The sequence below is a fragment of the Setaria italica genome, chromosome V, assembly GCF_000263155.2.
Source record: "Setaria italica strain Yugu1 chromosome V, Setaria_italica_v2.0, whole genome shotgun sequence".
In the NCBI taxonomy this organism is placed as follows: domain Eukaryota; kingdom Viridiplantae; phylum Streptophyta; class Magnoliopsida; order Poales; family Poaceae; genus Setaria; species Setaria italica.
This window is the reverse complement of record NC_028454.1, coordinates 39894218-39918037: the sequence shown is the minus strand read 5'-3', so window position 1 is coordinate 39918037 and position 23820 is coordinate 39894218. Positions and strand designations below refer to the sequence as shown.

Sequence of the window (23820 nt, the reverse complement as noted above, 5' to 3'; positions counted from 1 at the left end):
CCCCTAAAAAAATTGTACAAAATCAATGTCCTATTATGAAATATGCAAATACGATTGGTTGGAGTGAGTGCACGCAAGCGTGGCTCAGTACGATGTTTGTGATAAAGATTAAAGGTCCGTTTAGGAGATCTTTTTCTAAAACGATGGATTCATTCGGATTTTAGTTCATTCTAGCCAATATAAACCCTACCGATGGCCACCCAAAACACCGAGTACAACTTTGTTCTCTCGGAACTTTACCCTCTCTCGGAACTTTACCCTTGTTGATACTATAGTCTCTCAAAGTGTGGTTGTCAAGCCGTCGAGGCTTAGTAATCTTTACGGTAGGCGATGATAAGATGGTTAAAAGTGATGAAGCGAATGGTCACCGGAGGGGGGGGGGGGGGGGGGTGTTGTTCAGTTCCAGATGGTGGGAACACTTTTAGATGCGGATAATCTGACGTGATTAGCCTCAATAAGGCCAGGCAGAGAAAGAAAACTTCGCGGGATGCTTCCTCGGGCACCATGATCCTAGCTCGGACCGGGCTGGTGGTCTGCACCTCAAGTAGTCGTAGCTTTCATCTAACAGAAACTCGAGTTCCCTTGTTTACGTGTGGAAAGATCCTAGGCGCCTCTGTCTCCGTCAGATGCCGCACAGCCACCGTGGGGTTTCTTTTTCCTATTCGAATCCAATCAGAGGAGCCAGGTAGGAGTAACCATCACGAATTGAATAAGGTAAAGGTTCCGGGACGGATCGGGATTCGTAGTGAAGCATGATCGGGACGGCTGATGATGACAAGGTTCGTCATTTTCGGCATAATTGGCAGCAGCTCTTAATTTTCGTATACTATAGTCTGCCCTCTACGTACGTGCCGGCGAACGGGTAGTTCAGAGTTGTACGATGACGCCGGCTTGGTACACACCTGGATGTGCTTGTGTCATCGACGTGGCGCCTACGTGCTCGTTGGCGCCAAGACCCGTGTGCGCGTGACGATGCATTCTCCACTGCCAGTAGTCATCTGGTGCAGGAGCCGTGCCATCTATTCTCAAACTGAGTGGCACGGAACTGAACAGGTGTGCGTGCGTCCACAATTGTTAGGCTCGGGTGTCAGACGGGATTGCTAGCAACCCGCTGCTGCTGCCGGCAAGGGCGACGGGGCAACCAACGATCCCACCCAGAGGACTCGAGATTTTTCCCCCGAACAGGCGACTCGTGACGTGACGCCAGGTGGCCGGCGCGGGCGCGGCCAAAGACGCCGTCGCCGTCGCCGTCGCCGTCGCCGCACGAAAGCTTTCGCCCCGGCAAAAAGTAAAGCAAAGCAGCGAGTCACCGCGGTTGCTTCCACGGGCGGGTTTTTAGTGGTTCTGTCATCTGCTGATGATGAAATCAGCGATCGAACAAATTAAATTAATTACATCCTTCAAAACAAATTAAATTGATTGCCGCCAGTGAGATCGTCAGACTTTTCCTGCTGGCAGCGAACATGCATGAAGCATGCACGCGGCTGGCAGATTTCGGACAAAAGGTAAACGCCGAATTAATGCCCTACAGTCCTACAGACTTCGGGAAGGCGGACAGATAAGGTACACAGCGCGAGCTTTCTCGTCCTAATGACAAAAAAAAATAGGTTGAGTTCATGTGATAGATGATATGATTACAGTCACAGGAGGCCATCAGTATGCACTGTCTTCTTTAGACGACCATCGATCAGGTTTCCAGAAATTATTGGCTGGCTTCCAGGAGCAACCAGCAATCTAACACGTGTTTGCGTAAACACACTGTTAACCAACGACCTCGGCGTGCGTCACTCTTTCACGAGATGGTTACTGTGAGCACCGACCGGACGGTGCGGTGAAGTCTCCAAGCATGCGCGCGGCACGTGCCTGCAGTTTACTCCTACCTCGGGATGCAACTTGTATTGGAGGCCGACGACACTTGGGGACGTCCAAGGGCCACTTTCATGGCGGCCTTTCAACGAAGTACTAGCTCGGGTCACAGGCTGTTCCGTCGCTGCGGAAACTGTTGGGAACCCACGAGACATGGACATGGACGGGGCGACGGGCGGACTGAGACTTCACCATTTCACCGTATGTGATCGATCTACAAGCTTAGAGTTCTCGACTAGAATCGTATCCGTACGTTGCTACGGGCAACAAATATTTATATTGAAATACACATAGCAACTTGCACCAATAATCCAAAACACTCCATTCATAGGTTTAGCGTCCTTTCCAATTATATTTTTCTGTTAGTCTCAGTTGTGAGTTTAATGAGCTAGAAATCGAGCTTTCTTTTAAGTTTCACTAAGATAAATTAGATTTCAGATTGAGTTGAGTTGGACTACCTCTTGCTCAAACTGTGATTGTCCCTTAAATTATTTTGATTAATATGTTTGATACGCAACTCAAAAGAATAGAGCTAATATCTGTACTTAGCATGGCCGTCCTGTTAAACATAATTGTTGCCATGAAAAATATGCATTATGTACTACTCCCTAGCTACTTTGTAGTGATCAATATCAAATATCTTCTTAACGACCTGACAGAATGAGTGGCCAGATAGGATGATCTTCAGTCCATCCGACAACCAAATTGCAGATCTATTGCCATTAGCAATAGGCTGGCATATCCCATGCATTCACAAAGAAATCATAGTTCTGGACTGTATAGAAGTACCTTCCTTCAATGATCCACTGAACGATCTTTACTTGTTCAACCTGCTTAAAGAAAATGATTATTTAGCCTGACAGTAAGGTTACAACACGAAGATAAAGCTGATAAGTTGGAGATAAATTCAGTTAGGAAATTTGAGATGCCGTAGATTTAGGTAATTATAAACTGATCAATCCTCAGGTTGGAGACAACTACTATGCAATTCAGGTAATTGTGAACTGATCATCTACCAATTGTTCAGATGCCGCAAAGGTTCATCTACCACTTAGGTATTTTAGTCCATCCGACAACAAGAATGAAACTCACCTGGAGCCCTGGGTGATGGCGTCCCCGTTCTCGTGCTCGTGGCGGCACGCCGACAGGGTGGCGTAGACGTTGATCTCCTGACCGGCGCGCTAGGCCTTGACCTCTTGATGTTCAATCTCTAGGTCTGACTGTAAAAAAGATCAATAGATATATTAGATATATCGGTGTTGTCATTACATTACAATGGTAAATTGATACCTTACAGGCATACTCCCACATGTAGTTTGTAGCATTAGGCTTATAATGGTTCTCCATCAGTATTAATGGGTCATAAGACTGATAAAAAATGGAGATTAAGAAGTGCAGTATATATAAAGAACATGATAATCTGAAACTTCCCAACTGAACATCATCGCTGACTGACCAAATTCGTTACTGAATCATAAACCATGAATGTGAGGCCTGTGTCTTTGAAGCAAGATCGCTACACATCATTGTTGGCTGAAACCAGTCAATCAACAGAGTCTAGCACAAGGGAAAAAATGCAATGAGTAATAACCTGGTGAGCAACAAAACATCATCAGAAAAGGAAGAAAAGGAAAAGGAGTGGATGAAACTCTTAGCAGAACAATATAAACTCTTAGCGGATGATACTCTTAGTCAGTGTACTTCCATCATGGTCGACATGTTCAGTACATAAGCATTTCCAAGTTCTGATTTTATCGGTCTAACTCGTATTTCACTCACATAAGGGGATTTTTTTACCAAGCAAAAGCAGCAAAAGACCATGAGCCTTATTATTACGACCAACAGATATAAGTTTGACTATCGACAAAATGGGGCATTTGAAAGGAAGACAGTATGGTTAAGACATTATTTCCCTCAGAATGAGCAATATGCATTAGTGAGCTCCCAACCAAACCATAACAAACTACAACTCTACTTGAGACTGACTAAAATTCAAAAAGTTTTATGCTTTTCTTCTATACTGTAAAGATCATCACAAAGAGTCCAGCTCTTGTTCACCAAAATTATACAGCTTTGAGTAGAAATTTTCATTTATATACACCACATCTGGTTGAGGATGAACCATACACAATATTTGATGGAGTGAAATGAAATTAAATTTTGCAAGGCTAGAGAAAACTTATTATCAGTTCAAGCTTTTTTTACCTCTTTCACATGCTACCTTTTTCATCTCCCACGTCCATCTGAATCATAAAAAAAAGCAAACAAAGGTACGTGTGAAATAGGTACGACTGTATCCAATGTAAAAATTTTAAGATAAATGTACAGATAAGAAATCAGGAAAAAAATAATATAACTTCAAGAAACCAGCAACTCACATGCAATCATCCTATCACAGCTAAAACAAGAGCTATCAGTACATCATTCCTACATATATAACCAGTTAACACTAAATTTGTTACCTCAGGAACCACCTATCCAGCAACAACTGTTTGTGACACATGAACTCACTACTGACAGCATCACACTGCATGTAAAAATAAAGATCTAGGAGGGAAACAGGAAAAAACATGGCAACTTAATTGGTAGAAAATACAGTCACAAACCAGATACGACAGCAGCCTGAAATCTAAATGTCAGATAGTATAGAATGCGTGTTAGAAACATCACCAGGCAACTTAATTGGCAGCACAGCATTGCCTTCTGTTCATTGACGGTCACTCTGGTGCCATAATTCTTGCAATTTCAGGAAATACCCTGCATTCAATAGAGTAAATTCAAAGAATTATGATGGACCAGGTGCACAGCCTCATAGTGGATGCTAATCCTGCATCCAGTAATCAAGCTCTCCGCTTTGCCTCATCTGAGCTGTGACCTGCAAGCAGCGACGGTACATTAAGTTAGTCATGAGCTCAGTTGCAAATGGTTCTTTGTCAGTGTTTGCAACCAAACAAAAGGGAAGGGGCCTGGGGATCACGTACGGGCCTTGGGGACGTCGAGGTGGCGGAGGCACATGCGGATTTGTTGGCCGGGCAACTCCAATAACAAATTAAGTGACAGATCAAACAAATACAACCTTGTATAGTAGATCAAAGAATCAAATTCATGAAGCTATATTCCAAAAGTTAGAACATGCTTACTTGACATGCTTCATAATGACTGTTCTAGTTCAGTGTTGCCACATATTTGCATTCAACCTGGCCATACCAATCATGCATGTACCTGGAATTGGTATAAAATGGAATATAAAAAGGAATTTTAAGATAGTTGCAATTCTGTGTTCCTTGAATCAGATTAGCACAACAGAAAAGCTTAATGCGCAGAAAACAACTATTTATGGACAACCAAGAAAATATTTCGTGTGCGCGGGAGAGGGATCTAAATGCCTTCTCCTCTTTTATTTTTTGTCTTTTGGAACTATACGGCCATGTAACCTGTACACACACATATATCCTCTCAAATTCATCAGTAGGGTCCTCCCCTGTTGCTTCAATAAAAAAAAAGACCTCAGACCCCTACAATTCAACCGGTTAGCGTAGACATCAAAATTCCATTTTGTCATTCTAGCAAATTTAATTAATTAAACCTCCTAAGCTTAATGTGCAGCAAACCATTGGCGAATTTTTGTTGCATAAGACAACTGAAGATTACTAAAGCATATATAAAATACAAGTTGCAAGCACCCCATCCATTTTGGAATACATCAGGTAGCATGCATTCATGGAAGAGAGAAAGAAAGCTCTCAAAAAATACCTAGCAATAATCCATTAATGCTTGTTGGAATAAAATAAAAATGAGAGAAATCTGGACCTGACTTGTCAATGTCAAAGACCACTACAAAGGCCATGTTCTACAGCACGTTATTATCAACAATGCATGCCAGATCTAGGAACAAAAGGCAGCTCACAAACAAGGCCATTAACTGGATGAATAAGAATTGACAGTGGATACTAAAGCTAGCAATTTCTGCCAGTACACTCGAATGATCAAATCTAGTGTAGAAATCACAGGGCAACACAGATCACAGGTTCACATGAGCATTTAATCAAATAGATGGTGATTAGAAAAGCAGCGTCAAGGTATGTTTGTGTGTGTGAGTAAGAGAGAGAGACAAAGAAACCTTGCGTTTGTGGCTCCTGCCTATGCAGGGATTGAAGGGAGCAAGATCCTCTCCATCCACGATTCCACCCTCATGGGTGCAGCTGGCAGCTAGGCACCCTCGCCTTACCGGATCAAGTCGCTGCCATTGCGTCCTCTGTGAAATCTATCAGAGGCGCACTAGGCAGGAAACGCTGGCCCTGATCCTTGGGCTCGAGCATGATACGTGTTAATAGATTGAATGATCAGAAGAGCCCTGACCGTAGCTTACATAAATAGGACCGGTGGTCAGGAGATATACGAGACTAACAAACTACAACAGCTTTATCCCTAGCGCAACATCTCCTGGCTCTATCCAAATCCAATTCAGTTACAACTCATGTTACAAACCATGTTTATATCTAACATCCTCCACGGGAACGTGCGCCGGAGCCACCAAAGCATCCGTCTCCTCTGCCCTGGGACGGGGCCGCCGCTGCCGCGTCAGTGCGTCCCAGGTCCTCCGCACGCCGTCGGGGTTACCCTTTGATGCGGACCCTCAACCGCCGGGGTGACCATCGGGCAGGCGAGATCGAGGCGGCGGCGGCGGAGGGGCGACATCGAGGCAGAGGTTGCAGTGGCGTTGGTGAGATGTGGTGCGGCCTGACGAGCCCCGAGTTGGGCGAGGGGAGCGAGGGCACGGCGGAGGGCAACGCGCCGCCGGCGGGATGGAAGGCGGGTCCGATTGAATCAGAGGTCGGTATGGAGCGAGGGCAAGCGGATTTGAGGAGACGGCGCGCGCGGTGGGATCGAGGATGTGGAGGAGTGGCAGGACATCGCATCCACTCGCAACCCGTCGTCCGCAGCCGCCTTCAGCCTTTGGCCGTCGCTCTCGGTCGCGGATGCGGTCTCCGGTGCGGTGAGTGTCCGTCGCAAACATGAGCTGCATGAGCAGTTTACCGGAGCTGTTGGCAGCAGCAGCGCATTCAGCGACACCAGCGCATCTTTTTAAATGACTGGGCCTGGACCTGATGACTTTATGGGCTGGATGTGCAGGCTAATAGAGACACCATCCATGATGTAACAACAGAGCTAGGCCCGGGCCGTGGTAGGCTGGAAAACTTGTAACGGCAACAGAGCTACTACAAACCCATGGTACCATAGAACTGCAACTTTTCGTCTAGTGTACGTGCCGAAATAGTTGTAGTTTGGTAGGTGTTGGGTCAAACTAGTTCTAGTCCTATCACCTATGGAACCTCTGCAAACGAAACACCATCCAAGAAGAGATCTAAACTGTCAGAACCATGGAATGGTCAAGGTTTCGTCTGAAGAAGTCTACAGTCGAGTGGTGTTCAAGGTTTCGTGCAAACTTTGGGAATTATCCTCATATCGTGACATTTTAGTTGCCATGAATCTTAGAATTGAAAACTGAAATCTGCTGGTGTAGAACAGGTGAGCTGTAGTACATTCCAGGCTCCAGGGCATCATTGCATGAGGCCGAAAGGAAAGTTAAGTAAAACGAGTCACGTCTCACAGACAGCGGGGCACAGTTTGCTGCCTCACATATATGATACATAGTAGAATAAAAATGGTTATCAAACTGCCAAAAAAGCCAGCTTAGGAGATAACAACTAGGTGCAAGTCAAAATGCGTTTCTCTCAATGTTTCTCGAGTTTGAGCAGCGTGCTTGCAAACATAAATTATTCAATGACATGGCCATCACCGATCCATTCTCAAAACTATAGCAACAAAATTGGACATTACGATTGACCAATATTTAGTTGTCAGCAACTTCAATGAGGGTTGTCTCGTAGTCAGCAGGGGCCTCAAAGCCATGGAGGTTCATCACAGTGGCGGCAACGTTAGCAAGCCCAGGGGTCTGGATGTCAGTCCGGAACTTCACTCCAGGGTGCAGACCAGGACCTCCAATGGCGACAGGGACCTGAAGTATAACAGAGGCATTAAAAATCCAGGCAATCAACATATAACTCAGGTGGGCAGGGAGACTATCAAAGGCCTACGGTCCTGGCATTGGACTTACCGGCTGAAGGGTGTGTGAGGTGAGAATTTGGATACCACCACTCTTGTCGAGCAGCGGCTTGCCAGCTTTGTTCCTTTTCACCATGTCCTCTGCATTTCCATGATCAGCAGTGACAAGGTAAATACCACCAACTTGCTCCACAGCATCCAAAATCATCTGTTAAAAAGAACAGTGGTTAAACTAGGCAAAGGCGAATAAAACGTGCAATATAAATAAGGTGAACTGTGCAATGCACGCACATGATAATGAGGACATAAAGACAGCATGTAAGTAAACATTAAATGATCGTTCTCACCTTAACAGCTTCATCAGCTGCCTTGCAAGCAACAACAGTGGCCTCAATATCACCAGTGTGACCCACCATGTCACCATTTGGCAGGTTGACACGTACCTGTAACAGCAATACACTAAGCAATGGGGAAATTGGAAGACTTGTCCATTACTAATTTCAGAATCATTTACCTGGTCAAACTTTCCACTAAGGAGAGCATCCCTGGCTTTCTCTGCGATTTCAAGCGCCTTCATCTTGGGTGCAACATTGAATGTAATACCGCTGTCACTAGGAATTTCTACATACTCTTCCTTAGTTTCATCAAAGTATCCTGAACGGTTACCGTTCCAGAAAAATGTGACATGACCGAACTTCACTGTCTCACTGTTACACACAAATCAATGTTACCAGATAAGCAAAAGAATATTAAAATGTACTCTTGTAAGATCGAGAGCAATATTAAACTCAAACCAAACCAAAAATAGCATTATGCAGCTCTAATACAGAAGATTAACAGTTTAGGAGGCCAAACTTAGCACAAGAACACCAAACTACGATCTTTGTATAAATAATTTGAATATCATCATCCTATAAATGTCAAACAAATAAGCAGCTATCTGCCCCAAGATAACAAAGACTGACTAACTTGCTTAAATGTCCGTTTAGCCTGTTAAAATGCCAGAGTGGCTAGCCATTCCTATTTAAACAGACATTTAGCCTGATAATTGGCTAGCGTTTAGGTGAACACTGCCTCTAAGGGACCACACACATAGTTTCTTGCATATCATGCCTCCATTTTAGACAAATTGTCATTCAATATTTTAAAGCTTGATCAGAGATTGAGCATGCAACTTTACAAGAAGAAACTCGAAAGGGCAGAAGATAGAGGGATAAAATGTAGTAGAAGGCAATGGGTTGCAATGAACCCTCATTATAAAATAGGTTGCAATGAATGCTGTCAAAAGCTATAAACAAGTATTTGTACAACAGAGATAACTCTGAAAAAAGAATGATTCAAAATCAAAGTTCACAAAAAGTAGTTTAATATCAAGAGAAAGATTGACAAACAGGTGGTACTTGCCTGCAAGCAAAGGTGCGGATGCCATTCTTCACCAAGTATTCACCAGATGTCCTCTCTATCTCTGGTGGAGAAACAAGGTAACGGTTTGGAAGCTTCAACTCACCATCATACTGAAGCATCCCAGCATACCGGATTTTTGGGACACGGACACGATCAAATTTGTCAAAATCTGCATACTCAAGTGCTTTTGCAAGCATAACCATGCGATCAGCACGGAAGTTGATAGTGACAACTGCATCACCATCCAATACAGGCCCAACAGCTTTGCCGCTGTCATCAACTATCACAAATGGGGGCAAATACTGATCATTAGCTTTAGGCTCTGCCCTCAGTGTTTTCACTGCTTCAAGTGCACTTTTGAATTTGTAGGGTGCTTCTCCAAGCACCTGGGCATCCCACCCACGTTTAACCACAGTCCAGTCATTCTGGAAAGTATTAAACAAAATAGAATTGTAAGCCAAAGTAGACAACAAACATTGATGGTTCAATAAGATGAAAAGTGTTTACCTCATAGCGGTCCATGGTAACATACATCCGTCCACCACCAGATGCAATCTGGGCATCGATACCCTTCCCTCGAAGCTGTGAAAGATCATTCTCTAGGGTCTCTACAAAACCAACACTGCTGCCATCCAAAACATCACGCCCATCGGTAAGAATGTGAACACGAATTCTTTTTGCTCCCCTCTCACTGGCACCTTTTAGAAGTAACTGAATAGAGCAAAAAAAAAAAAGAATAAATCTTGTGGCATAGATGGCACGCAAAGGCATTTCTGTAACTTAAACAACCATAAATCAAGGAAAGCTTAGCAAACCTGCAGTTGGTCAAGACGGGAGTGGACACCACCATCACTCAACAGCCCAATAAGGTGAAGGGTACCATTTTCAAAAGATTCTTTGATGTAGTTGAAACCATCTCCTTCATAAATTTTTCCAGAGGCAAGAGCTTTGTCTACAAGCTTAGCGCTATATAGACAAGAAAAAAAAGCAGCAGTTAGTTAGATCAGAGACTGTCAAGGACTTAATTGTTATATTTGACATGTATATAAAAGAAAAAAGATAGAACAATAAGCTCAATTTCTTGATTGCTTTGTATGAATACAAATGTAGAACAGAAGAGTACACAACACAAGCAAAAGAAAGCACAAACCAGCACATAAAAGAGATCTAGTTAGAAGTTGCTCAAAGCAAAAATAATAATAAAATTGTTGATATAGCAATGAAAGTCATAATCAATGAGTTACTGGCTCTATTCTGGTTAAGGTGTGGAAGATGGTAAACTCTGTCCTGTTCACACTCATGCTACACATATTTTGTATCTTATGGACATAAGATTATTTGCTGGCATTCGGCAATTATATCACTCGTTGAGACTTGGCCTGTAGCCAAAATGAAGTTTGTGATCATTCATGTACCATCGCTATATCCAAACAATGCATTAGTTACGACCATATTTCCAAAAATTAATAAGAAACTAACATACCCTTGGGCGAAAATGCGACCAGCTCCAAGAGCATTGTGGCCAACTTCACTGTTGCCCATGTCATCATCAGATGGGAGACCCACAGCGGTTCCATGAGCCTTCACTAGCCTCCACTTCTCTGGAGCACCCTGATATTATTGCACAAAAGGGTCATGAGCATTGTATACCAACAAATCAAATTATGCAGACAGCACAACGTTTCATCTAAGAGTTGTCTAAAGAAACAAGCAGGTTTCATGCAACACCAAGTCATTTTCTGTTGAAACAGAGGCAGTGATCAAACAAGCAATTGAACGGATACGTATTTGTAAAGCATCAGTAACCTTAGTGCATCACCATTTTCAGGTAGTTCTACTACATGAAACTCAGCATTAAGTATTGGATCCAGATGCATGGACCAAGTGGAAAAGGCATGTCAGCTATGAATCTTATCCGCACAATCGATCTGGATTCTGAATGGCCACTACACATCAATGTGACCTTATCACAGTGAAAAGTATAAAAAATCACATTTGATCCATTAAACTCAACTGAACCAATGCAAATTCTTAGAGCTAGGCTTGTAAGTACTAACGTGATCAATCCAACTGCCGACAACACAACAGCACAACCATGATATTGAAGATACAGTGCACACAATGAAGCAGCCGGAAAGGTGCAAAGAAAGGCATACATACATTCTTGAGCGAATCCATGACGGGCGTCTGAGCGACATGGATGCAATTGTACTGGTCGGCGTCGGCCTCGCCCCATCCATCCAGCACGACGACGGCTACAGGCTTCCCCTTGGGGAGCTTCGGGTGGTCCGGCAGCGTCCACGAAATTCCTGAGCTCGCCATCACCAACGAAACCTACCAAATCACACACCGCACCATACAGTCAGCAACAGGCTAGACGCGCAGCAAATCCGCAGCATAACCAGACAGATCTGCACCTGGTTTCAGAATCCGCCACACGGCGTCGCTACAACAAATCAGATCGGAACACGTAATCTAAATATCTAATTCATTTATTTGCATGGTAAATTGAGAGCAGGCGACCAGCGCGGTCGTTCACAATCGGGCTTAAGCAACCAGATCTCTCGTTCCAATTCCAAATAGAAAAAAGCGAAGCAAATCAGATGCAAAGGATTGGTCGATCTGACGAATAAACATCGAGAAATCGAAGGCACGTTAATGGGGAAGGGGGGAACCTGAGATTGTTCTCACCTTTTCGCTCCTGCTTTTGCCTTGCCTGACAAGAAGAACCCTTGGCGAGCAATGGGACGATGGAACTGAGGATGCGATGCCGCGGCGATATTAATAAGGAGAGACGACGGCGAAAGGGAGGGGGGGGGGGGGGGGCGAATAAAAAATGATAATTACAATATTTAATGATAAGTGCTTCGACCTAATTCGGCGATTTTAGAATTGGACGGCCGGATCGGCGCTCTGCGGGAATGCGTGGAGTCATCGGACGGCTGGTGTGCGTAATTAAAAGAGTGGGATTATTTATTTATATTCTACGTACAACTGGTACAGGGAAGGAAAAGATCAACTTTTCGTTCAAGTTAGAAAAATGGGCTCCGCCGGGTTTGTGGATCCAGACGGCGGAGATCCTCCAGTTTTCTATTCTGCCCCTGGTATTGGACGGTCACGATGGTGGGCGGCTATCGCTTGGCCCATGTGGGGCCCACTTTTTTTATCAGGGCTTGGGCAACGGAACAGTAGTGTCCACCTCATCCCAAAGACCCAAACGGCCGCGATTTTGTCCCCTCCCGGGGGCAGCGACTCCTTCAGTAGTGACCTTACAACGTGAGGTGAGAATCAGGGTGAGGCATCATTGGTGGGAAAATCCTGATTCGAGCTGCAGCTCGAATAGATGACTCAGGGTTGGAATTGGATATTCCCCGAAGGTGCTGTATCCATTTCGTGCTGCAACTCCCAAGAGGTGCTGTTTAGGCGTGAGTGTACGTTCAGTGACAGTAACCCAAGCATGTAGCAGAACACCCTGTGCGTGTTTTTTTAACTTAAACTTGAAAGCAGAACACCCTGTGAGCATTGGAATTCTCAGTCATCTGGTATCTGGATACAGCCGCACAGGATTCATCTTCCTCAAATGTGCCGTTTCATGCCGAAGGGCGAAGGCTGAACTGCCAATAGAGAGGTTTGAACGGCAAGCTACGGGAAGAAACGACATGTTCGCTTCAGTTTATTCAGCCGGCTTATCAGCCATCAAACAGTGTTTTTCTCTCACAACAAATTAGCCGTTTCAGCTTTTCAGCCGGCTTATAAGCTGAAGCGAACAGACCCAAAGTCTAGGACCGGTCGGCGGAACTTTGTTCCGGTGATCCGGTCGCTCTCGCTCGGCCGCCGACGGTCAATCTCGAGGGGCTGGTAGCAGAGGCGAACCGGATCCTGGTGACCCCAAGGGCCGCCGAAACAGCAACCGTCGATTGCCTGAGTAGCTGAGTGTTTGACGCACGCAGGACGACGGACACATGCAGACCACCATGTTCTTGGCGACTTTGGGACCGTGGACCCGTGGTCGTCGTTCTCGAAGCTTCAGGCAGGCGAGTGTTTCAGGTTTCAATTGAAAAAGAAAACCTCAAAGTCCAAAAAAATAAATAAATCATGATTTGGATGCGGGCCTTGCCCTGGCCTTTCCTTGCTGGGCCAGTTTTAGATTACTCGGGCTTCCCTGTGAAAACGAATGTGTTGGGCCTAATACGATGCTATGTTCTGGGCTTCTGGCATGCGGACCCAGGAATTCACTGGGCCTAAAGTTATTCAATTGGAATTTATTTACACTGTAAGCTTCGCACGCACCCATCATTATTTCTGGCCCAATACATTATAAATATGAACCAGCCTGCTCTCCCATGGTTCATGCTGTGTTTCAGTGTTGGCGTTCTGCGATTTCTGAAGTCCTCCAACAAAAGTCTGATACCATCAACTCTTAGGACTTATCTATTTGCAAAAAAAAAAATCCTAGGACTTAACCGAGTGATCAGAACATGACATACCATACCAGACCTAACCTCTCTAGATCTCTCTCTGCTATAACCTGCCAGTGGAACTGAACACTAGACAGTGGACACTGATGAAAGCAAGAACTCTGACAAGAGATACAAAAGAACACGGTCTCCATCTCTGCAGATTGCAGATACGGGGTGCGTATCTGTGTATATTTCGGCGTCCGTCGTCGTCCGGCACGCCTCGTCATCCTTGGCTGGACTGACTGGCCACCTGGTATCTGGAAAGCAGCGAGGCGCCAACCTGCCTGCCTTTTGCAGCTCTGAACTTCCGGAACCCCCAGGCCCCAGGTGTGTGCATCTCTCCGGTCTCCACGATGGCAGGGTCCCCGGGCGAGCAACGACGCGATTGTCCTCTCTCGCCAGCCCACATGCAAAAGCGAACAAAATTGTTGCCGCACAAGTGTGAGATTCTCCATGTCCGTATTTGCTTTGCCGCCGGAGCGGACGACGACGCAGGACGCTGTCAGGGTTGCTTTTGGCTTCGACAACCTGACGTGCCCAAAAATAGCTCTCGAGTGGATCAAGACGCAAGCGTCGAAGAAGATAGTAGAAGTGCACAAGGGACAAGATTTCACGTTCAGAAAATCGGATACATCAGCTCAAAAAAGGAAAATCGGATATGCAGCAGTGGAACCAGAAAAAGAAAAGTTTTCTAGTAGTCTTTTTTGCCCCCCTTTTCTCGGTATACATATTTACATCTCCATCCCTCTTTACAAGACTCACGGATTTTGGTTGGATCGGACAACCAAAGAGAATCGAGAGGGATTTCATGTGATGTGGAGTAAAAGAAAAATCTCAATCGGCCTGACCAGGGTGCTGTGGCAGGCAAGAACAGAGTTTGCTCTCATGCCCGGGATGCCAGGCAGATCAATCGAATTATCAGCATCTAACGATACTTCACAACCCCAAGATCAGGGGCAAAAATCTGTCTAGAGTACTGAACAAGCAAAACAGGAGGAATCTACGAGGACCAGCTCCTGAGGAGCGACGGCCTCCCAAACATCTGGTCGAGCGCCACCACCACGGCCATGGCGAGCGACACGTCGACGCCAGGCTGCACCACCAGCCGGAACACGTCCGTGCCGACGGCCTCCTTGGGCTGCACCTCGGCGACGGCCCGGCGCTCGCCGTCGTACACCACGCAGCGCCGCCGCCCGTAGGACCCCTCCACCTCGAAGGGCGCCCCGGCGGCGCACTGCGGCGCCACGCGCGCCATGGACTTGCCGCCGCCGCCGCGCTTGACGGCGTACACGGGCCGCCGCGCCTCCTCGCCCGCGAAGATGAGCCACTGCTCGCCAGACAGGCTGAGGCGCTTGCGGCGCACGGTGAAGGCCGGGCGGCCGGCGGGGTCCATGAGCACGACCTCGGCCTCGGCGTCGTCGTAGCTGTCGACGCGGTAGGCGAGGTCGCCCTTGGCGTCGAACACCGTGAACCCCCTGCAGTTGAACAGCAGCGACTTGCGCCACACCGTCAGCGACGTCGGCTCCTCCTCGCCCGCCGCCGCGGCTCTCTCGGCCGGCGACGGCAGCACGTTGGGGTGGACCTTCGCCATCGCGCGCGCGCTGGCTGGCTAGCTGTTTGTAGCTCGGCGATCGATCAACCTCCGGATCGGAGAGCAGATCAAGACACGGAAGCTAGGAAAGGATCGGAGCTGGAGTCTCTCAGGTGGTTGCTGAGTATCGGTCAGGCTTAGCTAGCTATAGGCAGCTAGGTCTTGGTGGCTCTGAGGCTGGTAGAGGGGTAGGACGGAGAGGCTGGTATATATACAGCGGCAAGCCAACAAGCAAAGGCATGTTCCCCCTGACGTGCGTGGGCCACGGTGACGACATGGGATGCCGGCGAAGAGCTCGGATCAGGCTCAACTCATAACGGCCTCCCCCGAATTATGGCCTCCCGCCGCTTTAGCCAAAGCAACACCGGGTGCGTGCATGATTCGCGTACCCTGCCGCGCGGATCCATAACAATCTTGGGTAGGGCACACGAGCAACTGTGCAGCTTAAAACGACGCGACATCCAAAAGAATTCTAAATTTCTGTGGACGCGAGATCGAGCGCAACGATTCGGAACAGTTCGAGATCGATCTATCCGATCGAACGGAATTCTGGCCAATCATCCGAAACGTTTCCTGCGTGCCAAATGTGCGGTAGATTACGTCGATCGATCGATCGACCAGGAGTTGTTTTTTTGGCTTGCAGTTTATCTTCGGCGGCGATAATGCACCTGCATGCGATTACGCAGCGAACGTGGACGCGGCACCGGCTCGATTTGGACGCTAATGATTCATTATGCTCGGGAGATTGCGGTTGCGCCATAGAAATTAAGAAATCGATTGGACTGGATAGCTCCGCGCTGGGGGGTCGGGGACACGCGGCGGCCGGCCAGGACTTGGGCGGGGCGGGTAGAAGTTGGCTAGTACGACTGCAGAGAGGGAGAGGCAGCGCGCGCGTAGCGCGTTTGGAGCGAGGCGGCTGGCTGATGGGGACGCTCCCCTTTTAGTTAAATTCTTCCTTGACCGCCTGATGAAATGGCTGATGGAGACGCGCAGGTGATAATGCAGCTAGCTCCGAGCCCAACGCAACCTACTAGCAGCTCGCGTGTGGTCGGCTGAATTCTATGGAAAATGATTTACTGTTTTAGGATTATTATTATTATTATTATTATTATTGTTGCAGTATAAGATTTGAACACATTGGTGTTGATTCCTACCGGGATCAGAGCGAGCGCGGTGAGTAAATGTGATAGCAAATCTGGATAACGATGCTACTACCATGCATCCAATGATATACTACCAAGTTGAGCGGGTGTTTTCTATATGTGGTATGGCTGTGGACGAGGATCGGAGTACCGAACATTAGTTTCGGCTGCATCCGGCCGGGACGTCGCTGACCATCTTAGCTTTGCTGCAGCCGGCCTACGTGGGAGCAGGTTTATTAAGTATTTAATTTTACACTATTCTTTACTTCATTATCCTGATTTTTTTTTGATTCGAGGGAAATTAAACTAAACAAAGTCTTCAGCTAGGTTTGGAGCCATCTGCACGTACGCTATTGGCTGGTTGCGTTCGTGATAAACTTAGTTAGGCTGCATTGTCTTCATACCAATTATGAGATACTCTTGTCATTAGGCTAGATGAAGGTGTAAACAATGCTAGGCTTACGTGATCGAAACATGTTCAGCGCAACTAAGCGACACGTGGAGGCGAGGGATTGGAGCAGAGGGGGCGGGGATGATGTTATTCGATTTACAAGCTGAAAGTAGAAAATGATTGTTTTCATCGGTCAACAAGACCACGTCCAGGGACAGGATTTCCGCAATTATATTGTTCTGCCAGTATTCTAGGATATCTTCCTCCACACCTGGCTCTGAAGCCTCAACATGTGGTTTACATACCGAGCGATGTCATTCTCATTACTCCCTGATACTGATAATTATTCCCTTTTACTCTGGTGCGAGCAATGAGATGATATAATTTCCCTGTGGTACGGAACTATGGATTGACCCACATGCTATAGCTTTTCTTATTGACTTGCTTCAATTCGTGCCCCTCCAAGCATGCAGTAGATTTAGTTAAATTTGTTTAATTTAAACCATGATTTTGACGTGTATGCAACAGATGGACTCAGAGTTCTTGTATGTACTGTTAGGAAACAGGGGTAAGCCCCCCGTGCTGATTTTATGTTTAAATAATTTTAAAGAAATTACGAAGGAAGAAAAGATTTCACAATAATCGTGCTAACACGTAGCGTCTAGTCATTGCAAGAGGAGGGGACTACCAAGTACCAAACTGTGCCATCATCAGTAGGTACACGACGTATACTGACGTGCCACCCACCCATCGAAAGGTGTAGCGATCCTCTGCTGGTAGCTAGGATGCTCGACGACGGAGATGAGCGACGGCGTTGGTATAGATCTCGGTTCGTGCCCACAGCTAGCTAGCACAATGATTTTGTCCACAATTCCAGGCCTAATCAATCGAATTATAAGGGCCATATGATGTAAGAGGTGTGTTGGAAGAATCTAATCAAATATTTCAACTTTAATTTCAAGATATCAAGGCTGGTGCAAGAGAGTTGAAAATAAAATTGTCTATTTGTTTTTTTTCGTGGCAGACAATTATTGACCTTACAAAAAAATTGTAGCTAACAAACTATCCGTGCTTTTTCACATAATATTTATTTTCCATCTCTGCAGTCTCACTTCCACATCAGCAGATCATATAAATGATATATGTTATGCAAAAGTTGTATATAAAGTGCACATATACGTCATTATACTAGCTGATTGTTTAGATAATTTAGTTGTTTGATCTATGCGAGTGATGTGCAAACCTAAGCCACTAAGGCTTTTTTCCCCCTACAATCGAGAATTTCACTTTGCTATACTTGTGAGCTGAGAGCTTGAAACATGCTATGGTTCTTGCAGAAGGAAGTTAAAGCTAAGCATATTGCAAGCCAATAGTATTATTCCTCATTTTGTCCTTAAAAAAACATGCATGCACCACCTTCTAGATTTTATATCCTTTATCATATCAATGCCACCACATGCCCTACCAAAGATCGTCCTGCTTTGAAACAGATGTTTGCTTAAGCTTAAGGAGACACACCCACCCACTAAACCTTGGCTCTTTAAGCACAGAGTCAATTCCTAAAATAGTACACGGCTACCATGGCGCACGCTACGTTACAAAAATCATCCCTTGCTGCCCACTACCGATGCATGTAGACCCTGTGCTCGAGTATCGGTAGCACACCAGTGTCGTCCCCTTTCAAGGCCTTTAACCTTTTTCGAAAGATGCCCATAGTTTTCAATCTCGCGCCTACGATGATCACTCTCGGTACGTCCATCATCCCCCGTTCCCCCATGTTGAGCTTTTGTTCAGGAGTCAGGACCAATGCAGGCGCCCTCCCCGCCAGGGCACGCAGGACCATAGCCATGTACCCGACACCATGATGACTCGAAGCTGCAAGCCCCCAAGGCGCCACGAGGTCGCTCTCGATCGTCCTCTCTCGCATAGGGTTGCCGAACCGTCGTCCGTGGCTTCGAAGCTGACATGGGGGGACACGGGGATTAATACGCACAGCTTAAAATCGCATCATCGCCACTAATCATGGTGTCCTCCTCCTGTCTGGCAGGCCGCCCCTCTCGCCAAAGGCCCTAATCAAGTGCCCACCAGTGGTGCTAGCTGCCTCCGATCCGCGCGGACAACCAGGCAGGTGGTGTCCCCAGCGGCTCGGCCTCCGCCCCGACACCGTCGCTCTCCGCGACCCAACCCAACCGAGCGCGGCGTGGAGTTGCATGGAGAGAGAGGACGGACGGACCACCCGCCGTTCGGCTGGGCGGTCGCACATTGCGCTGCTCCCCCTCGTTTTTGAAATGGCCGGGTGGGGACTGTAGCCTGCGTGCCGCAACGATCGCCATGTAGCCGCGGGGGGCTGGGGCGGCGGCTACAGTGTCCAGCTCGGGCCGATCGGTGATGGGGTGCTAGAGGGACACTGGAACAGTGGCACGCCCGTGATCGCAGGGCACTCGGCTTCGGCCGCGTAGCTGCCCTGCGCATCACACACAGCGCAGGCTGCTTGGTGGCTTGGTGCCTGGTGCAGTGGTGCTGGCCCCAGCTGGGTCAGCTCGGGGAGGAGAGGGACAAGCCATGTGGGAGCCGGGGCAATCATGCGACCGCCGGGGGCCAGGGGGTTGGCGATCCAAGAAAGATTGCGGTTAGTGACGCCGCAGAGATGGATAGGAGCGGAGCATCTCATGTTGGGATCAGTATTTTTCATTTCAGGACTGTGGTGGTAGCAGCTAGGGACGTGTAGCGCTTTTGTGAGATCTTTTGTTGTTAGTTTTATACGTACTGATGCTTTCGTTGGGACGTGCGGGCGTAATATCAGGGTTAAGCTTGAGGGGCTCGATAAAAGAAAAAAGTTATAAAGCTCTAGTGTTACCGAGGTGACTTTACTTGAGGGCCAGCGGTGGAGCCCGCCATGAACCCTAGACGATTCTTTTTCTTCCTCCCTCTTCCTCTTCCTCCTTCCTCCTCAAAAATAGAGGGTAGACTCAAGGGAGGCTTGAGCCTCCTGACCCACCGCTGGCTCTGCCACTGTTGATGGCTCGATGCCCTTTGAAATGGACAGATAAAAAGGTGACTTCCAGTATGGGCATGCTATTGGATCTTGCGGAGTTTGGTTCAACTACGAAATTAAAGGATTATAGAAAGCTCGTGACGCGCAGTGTGAGACTGTTTTACATCATAAACCATGCATAGCAGCAAACACAAATTAAGAATGCGTCATTCAATGTACTACAGAATTGCTGATAAAAAAAAACTGTGTGTTTGAGCATGACAGACAGACAGCAGTCTTGTGGAGGAACGTCAGGGACAAATTAAAGACGTTGTTGGGCTCCCAAGCTTCCAGCCTAACAAAATAGCCCAACGTATAATGGGCCAACAAGTGAGCAGGCCATCTCATCGGGCCGGCCCAAAATTTAAATTGCTCCATTTTCCCTCTCCAGTCTCCACAAATGCTGAAATGCTACATCTCTATCTCGATCTATTCGAGTAATTTCCTTTGCTACGTGAGGAATTCTATGACATCTTGAGTGGATCAATTCATGACCTTACGGTCGAACTTCTGTAGACAAAAGTTAGCAACGTATAACCCGAGTGATTCATGCGGTTCAGAGCTAGTTGATCACTGTCGGAACTGAGAGATACAACCCTCCTGAATAAAACGATCGAAAATACAGCAGTATACACTACACAAACAAATAAAACCTCCTGAATCAAAACGGTGAAGGACCTAGCTGCATGCCTTAAAAAAGCTAGGAACGTACAACAATCCTCCTCAGAAGCCTACGGTGCCAGCAGAGCCAGACCACCTACTATTTGCTGCCGACGCCGCGCTCGTACGGTACGCCGCGGACGCCGCCGCCGCCGGCCGCTGGTTGGCGTTGCTCAGGTACTGGCGCACCGGGTCGCTGCTCGCCGCCGGCGCGGGGACCGGGGCGGGCGCCCCGGCCACCACGTACTGCTGCACCACCAGCAACGACACCGCCATGGAGAAGTCGGACGAGACCAGCATGTCCCCGATGGGCCCCAGCTCCGGGTTCTCCATCCAGTCCTCGAGCGCCGCCGTCATCGGCGACCCGGCCTGGCCGGGGCGCCGGCCCACGATGTAGAGCTCGTGAAGGTTGTTGTCCATGCTCCGGATGGCGGCCACGGTCTCCTCGCTGTTGGCCACCATCTTGGTGGAGTAGGAGATGGCCTCGTTGCCGTGGTTGCGCGTCCGGAACTCGTTGAGGTAGTCCTCGTCCATTTCCAGCTCGCTCTTGCCCTCCGTGCTGATGGTGATGTGGCGCGAGTCCGCGTCGGCCGGCGACGGGCGGTAGGACGAGCCGGAGACGGAGGGCGTCCTGTAGTCGGGAGGGAGGAACCGCACGATGGTGAGGGTGACGCCTGGGTGCTCGACCATCCTCCACGCGTAGGCGAGCGCCTCGCGGTCGTCGGGCCCGCCGAAGAAGAAGAGCGCGACGTGGTGCTCGGTGGCCATCCGCGCCGCGGCGGCGCTGAGGCCGCGGTCGACAAGGATGGCGACGGAGCACGGGGAGGTGGAGAGGAGGCTTTCGTTGAAGCCGCGGACGTGCGCGTTGATCGGCTCCATGCCGCCGTCCACAGTCTGCTGCTTGTGGAACGGGACCACGATGAGCGACACGTGCTTGTCCTCGGCGAGCACGGCCACGTCCTCGTGCATCGTCTGGTACGGCGACACCGCCGCGAGCGTCTGGATGGACACACCTCCTGTGGCACACAAGCAAAATGCTCTGCGTCAGTATATAACCAAAATTTCCCTTTTTTGATGATCCTTGTGAAGAAAATTGTACTGCAGTGACCTGTGTGTCTCTCGTAGTTCTCGAAGGCGTTGAATATGTGCTCCGTCACGGGCGGCAGGGAGGAACCCGTGCCGCTCCGGCTCTGCTTGGACGCGGAGGCCGCCGCGGCGGCAAGCATGTTGGAGGCGCGGCCCGTGAGCTCCACGAGGTGGAGCGCGTAGATGAAGATCGGGGAGCGCTTGTTCGGGTTCGAGAGCTCCAGCAGAGAGAGCACGGACGGCACGTTGCGGGTGGTGTGCACGCAGGCCAGCATCCGGAGCTCGCTGTCGTGCCTGATGCGCTGAAGGTTCCGCCGCTTGTATCCGACGAGGCGCCTCGACGGCCGGTACACGCCCGTCACCACCGGCGTCACCAGCGTCGTCATCGCCACCGACACCAGCACCATCACTGCAAACGACTCGTCATCCAGCACCTACAACACAACATACTTGGCGCGTATCAGAATGAAATCACATTCGTTATGGTGGTACCCAATCAGTAACGTGTTGAACCTCTTTGTCTCTTCCAATGTTGAGCACGATCATCTCCACGAGCCCCCTGGTGTTCATGAGGAAGCCGAGGGCGATGCCCTCGCGGAACGGCATGGTGTAGAGCGCGGCGATGATGATGGTGCCCATGATCTTGGCGAAGCTGGCCATGACGAAGACGAGCACGAGCAGGCCGACGGTGATGGGGTCGCCTATCTTCCTGACGTTGGTGCGCAGGCCGCTGATGGCGAAGAAGAGCGGCAGGAGCAGGCCGGTGACGAAGTCCTCGATCTTCTCGATGAGCACCACGCCGAGCGGGCCGGTGGGGATGACCAGCCCGTAGACGAAGGCGCCGAAGACGGAGTGTATGCCGATGGCGTCGGTGCAGACGCCGGCGAGCATGACGCCGGTGAGGATGAGGGAGACCTGCATGTCGCTGACGGCCTCGCCCTCGGGTGTGCGGCGGATGAGCCACCACATGCCGGGGCGCACGGCGTAGAAGCAGAAGAGCACGAAGAGCACCCCGCAGAGGAGCACCCACAGGGAGGAGAGCGCGGCGCTGTTCACCTCCGAGATGGCGATGGCGAGCGCGAGCAGGATCCACGCGCACATGTCGTTGACGATGGCGGCGGACATGGCGATCCGGCCGAGCTCGGTGCCGAGCAGCTTGATCTCGGCGAGGATGCGGGCAAGCACGGGGAACGCCGTTACGGAGAGCGCGACGCCGAGGAAGAGCAGGAAGGAGGTCTGGTGCACGTTCCGGGACACCTGGTGCCGGAAGATGAAGGACGTGGCGATGCCCATGCAGAACGGCAGCGCCATCCCCGCGATGGCGACGAACAGCGCCTTCTTCCCGGAGCGCCGGATCACGTCAATGTCCATCTCCAGGCCGACCAGGAAGAGGAAGTAGAGCAGGCCCAGGTGCGCCACCGTCTCCAGCGTCAGCAGGCTGCGCTGCGGGAACACCATGGTCGCCCACGTCTCGATCTGCCCCATCACTGATGGGCCCAGAAGCACGCCGGCCTGCGCGCAACAGACATGAATCCATGCACCGGGGGTGTATTTTTACGTATACGAGAAGCGAGCAGAGATCGATGACGCGCGCGTACGAGGATCTCAGCGATGACGCGGGGCTGGCGGAAGGGCCTGAGGACGAGGACGAGGACGCGCGTGGTGACGACGATGATGGCCGTCTGGAGGATGAAGAGCGGGAGCGAGAACTCGAGTGGGTTGAACCCCTGCCAGATGCCGTTGGTGGTGATCATCATCGGCGAGTAGCACACCACGTTGCTCGACGCCTTCGGCTGCGTCACGTTGCGGATCTGCGCCGTGACGTTCGTCGGAAGACCGTCGGAGATCGGCATGGCGTCCATCTTGGCGCATGGCACGGCGAGCGCCGCCCTCTCTCGCGATCACCGGAACGCGGCCCTCCCTCCTCGCCGGCTCGCGTGCTCTCTGCTTCGCCACGCGAGTTGCGTTTCAGGGGGGCGGTGGCAGCGAGACAGGCGATGCTTGCTTGACCGCTCGAGGCGTGCGTGGACGCTACCGGACGGTGGGGGGAATGGGTCAAACGGCAGAAACAGATGGAGGACGGATCGCTCGCGACGCTGTATCGTCGTTTGATTGGCTGC

The 23820-nt window shown here is 49.2% G+C and overlaps 3 protein-coding genes across 3 annotated transcripts; all 3 read right to left on the bottom strand.

Annotated features, from left to right (window-relative positions):
* Positions 1–7430: 7430 nt before the first annotated feature.
* LOC101763813 (2,3-bisphosphoglycerate-independent phosphoglycerate mutase) lies at positions 7431–12178 on the bottom strand. The gene is made up of 10 exons (XM_004970316.4): positions 12028–12178; positions 11497–11670; positions 10820–10947; positions 10152–10302; positions 9844–10047; positions 9337–9761; positions 8447–8639; positions 8280–8375; positions 7985–8140; positions 7431–7885 (listed from the first exon to the last, which is right to left on the bottom strand). The coding sequence occupies exons 2-10, from the start codon at positions 11656–11658 to the stop codon at positions 7721–7723; spliced, it is 1680 nt and encodes a 559-aa protein (XP_004970373.1). The 5' UTR covers positions 11659–11670; positions 12028–12178; the 3' UTR covers positions 7431–7720.
* Positions 12179–14386: 2208 nt separating this feature from the next.
* Positions 14387–15588, bottom strand: LOC101763405 (protein LURP-one-related 8). The gene has a single exon (XM_004970315.3). The coding sequence runs from the start codon at positions 15385–15387 to the stop codon at positions 14797–14799; it is 591 nt and encodes a 196-aa protein (XP_004970372.1). The 5' UTR covers positions 15388–15588; the 3' UTR covers positions 14387–14796.
* Positions 15589–20677: 5089 nt separating this feature from the next.
* Positions 20678–23562, bottom strand: LOC101766822 (cation/H(+) antiporter 15). The gene is made up of 4 exons (XM_004972173.1): positions 23299–23562; positions 22214–23212; positions 21723–22134; positions 20678–21630 (listed from the first exon to the last, which is right to left on the bottom strand). Exons 1-4 carry the CDS (start codon positions 23560–23562, stop codon positions 20678–20680), a joined length of 2628 nt encoding a protein of 875 aa, XP_004972230.1.
* Between the last annotated feature and the right edge of the window lie 258 nt (positions 23563–23820).

Bases quoted from the DNA above. Each gene is read 5' to 3' on its own strand.
- LOC101763813 (XM_004970316.4), bottom strand. From the start codon at position 11,658: ATGGCGAGCTCAGGAATTTCGTGGACGCTGCCGGACCACCCGAAGCTC. The intron at 10,948-11,496 runs GTATGTATGCCT...CAATAATATCAG, and splicing joins TCATGGATTCGCTCAAGAAT to GGTGCTCCAGAGAAGTGGAG. The intron at 10,048-10,151 runs GTTTGCTAAGCT...TGCTCTATTCAG, and splicing joins CCCGTCTTGACCAACTGCAG to TTACTTCTAAAAGGTGCCAG.
- LOC101763405 (XM_004970315.3), bottom strand. From the start codon at position 15,387: ATGGCGAAGGTCCACCCCAACGTGCTGCCGTCGCCGGCCGAGAGAGCC.
- LOC101766822 (XM_004972173.1), bottom strand. From the start codon at position 23,562: ATGGACGCCATGCCGATCTCCGACGGTCTTCCGACGAACGTCACGGCG. The intron at 22,135-22,213 runs GTTCAACACGTT...GTTGTGTTGTAG, and splicing joins ACATTGGAAGAGACAAAGAG to GTGCTGGATGACGAGTCGTT. The intron at 21,631-21,722 runs GTCACTGCAGTA...TGTGTGCCACAG, and splicing joins GAACTACGAGAGACACACAG to GAGGTGTGTCCATCCAGACG.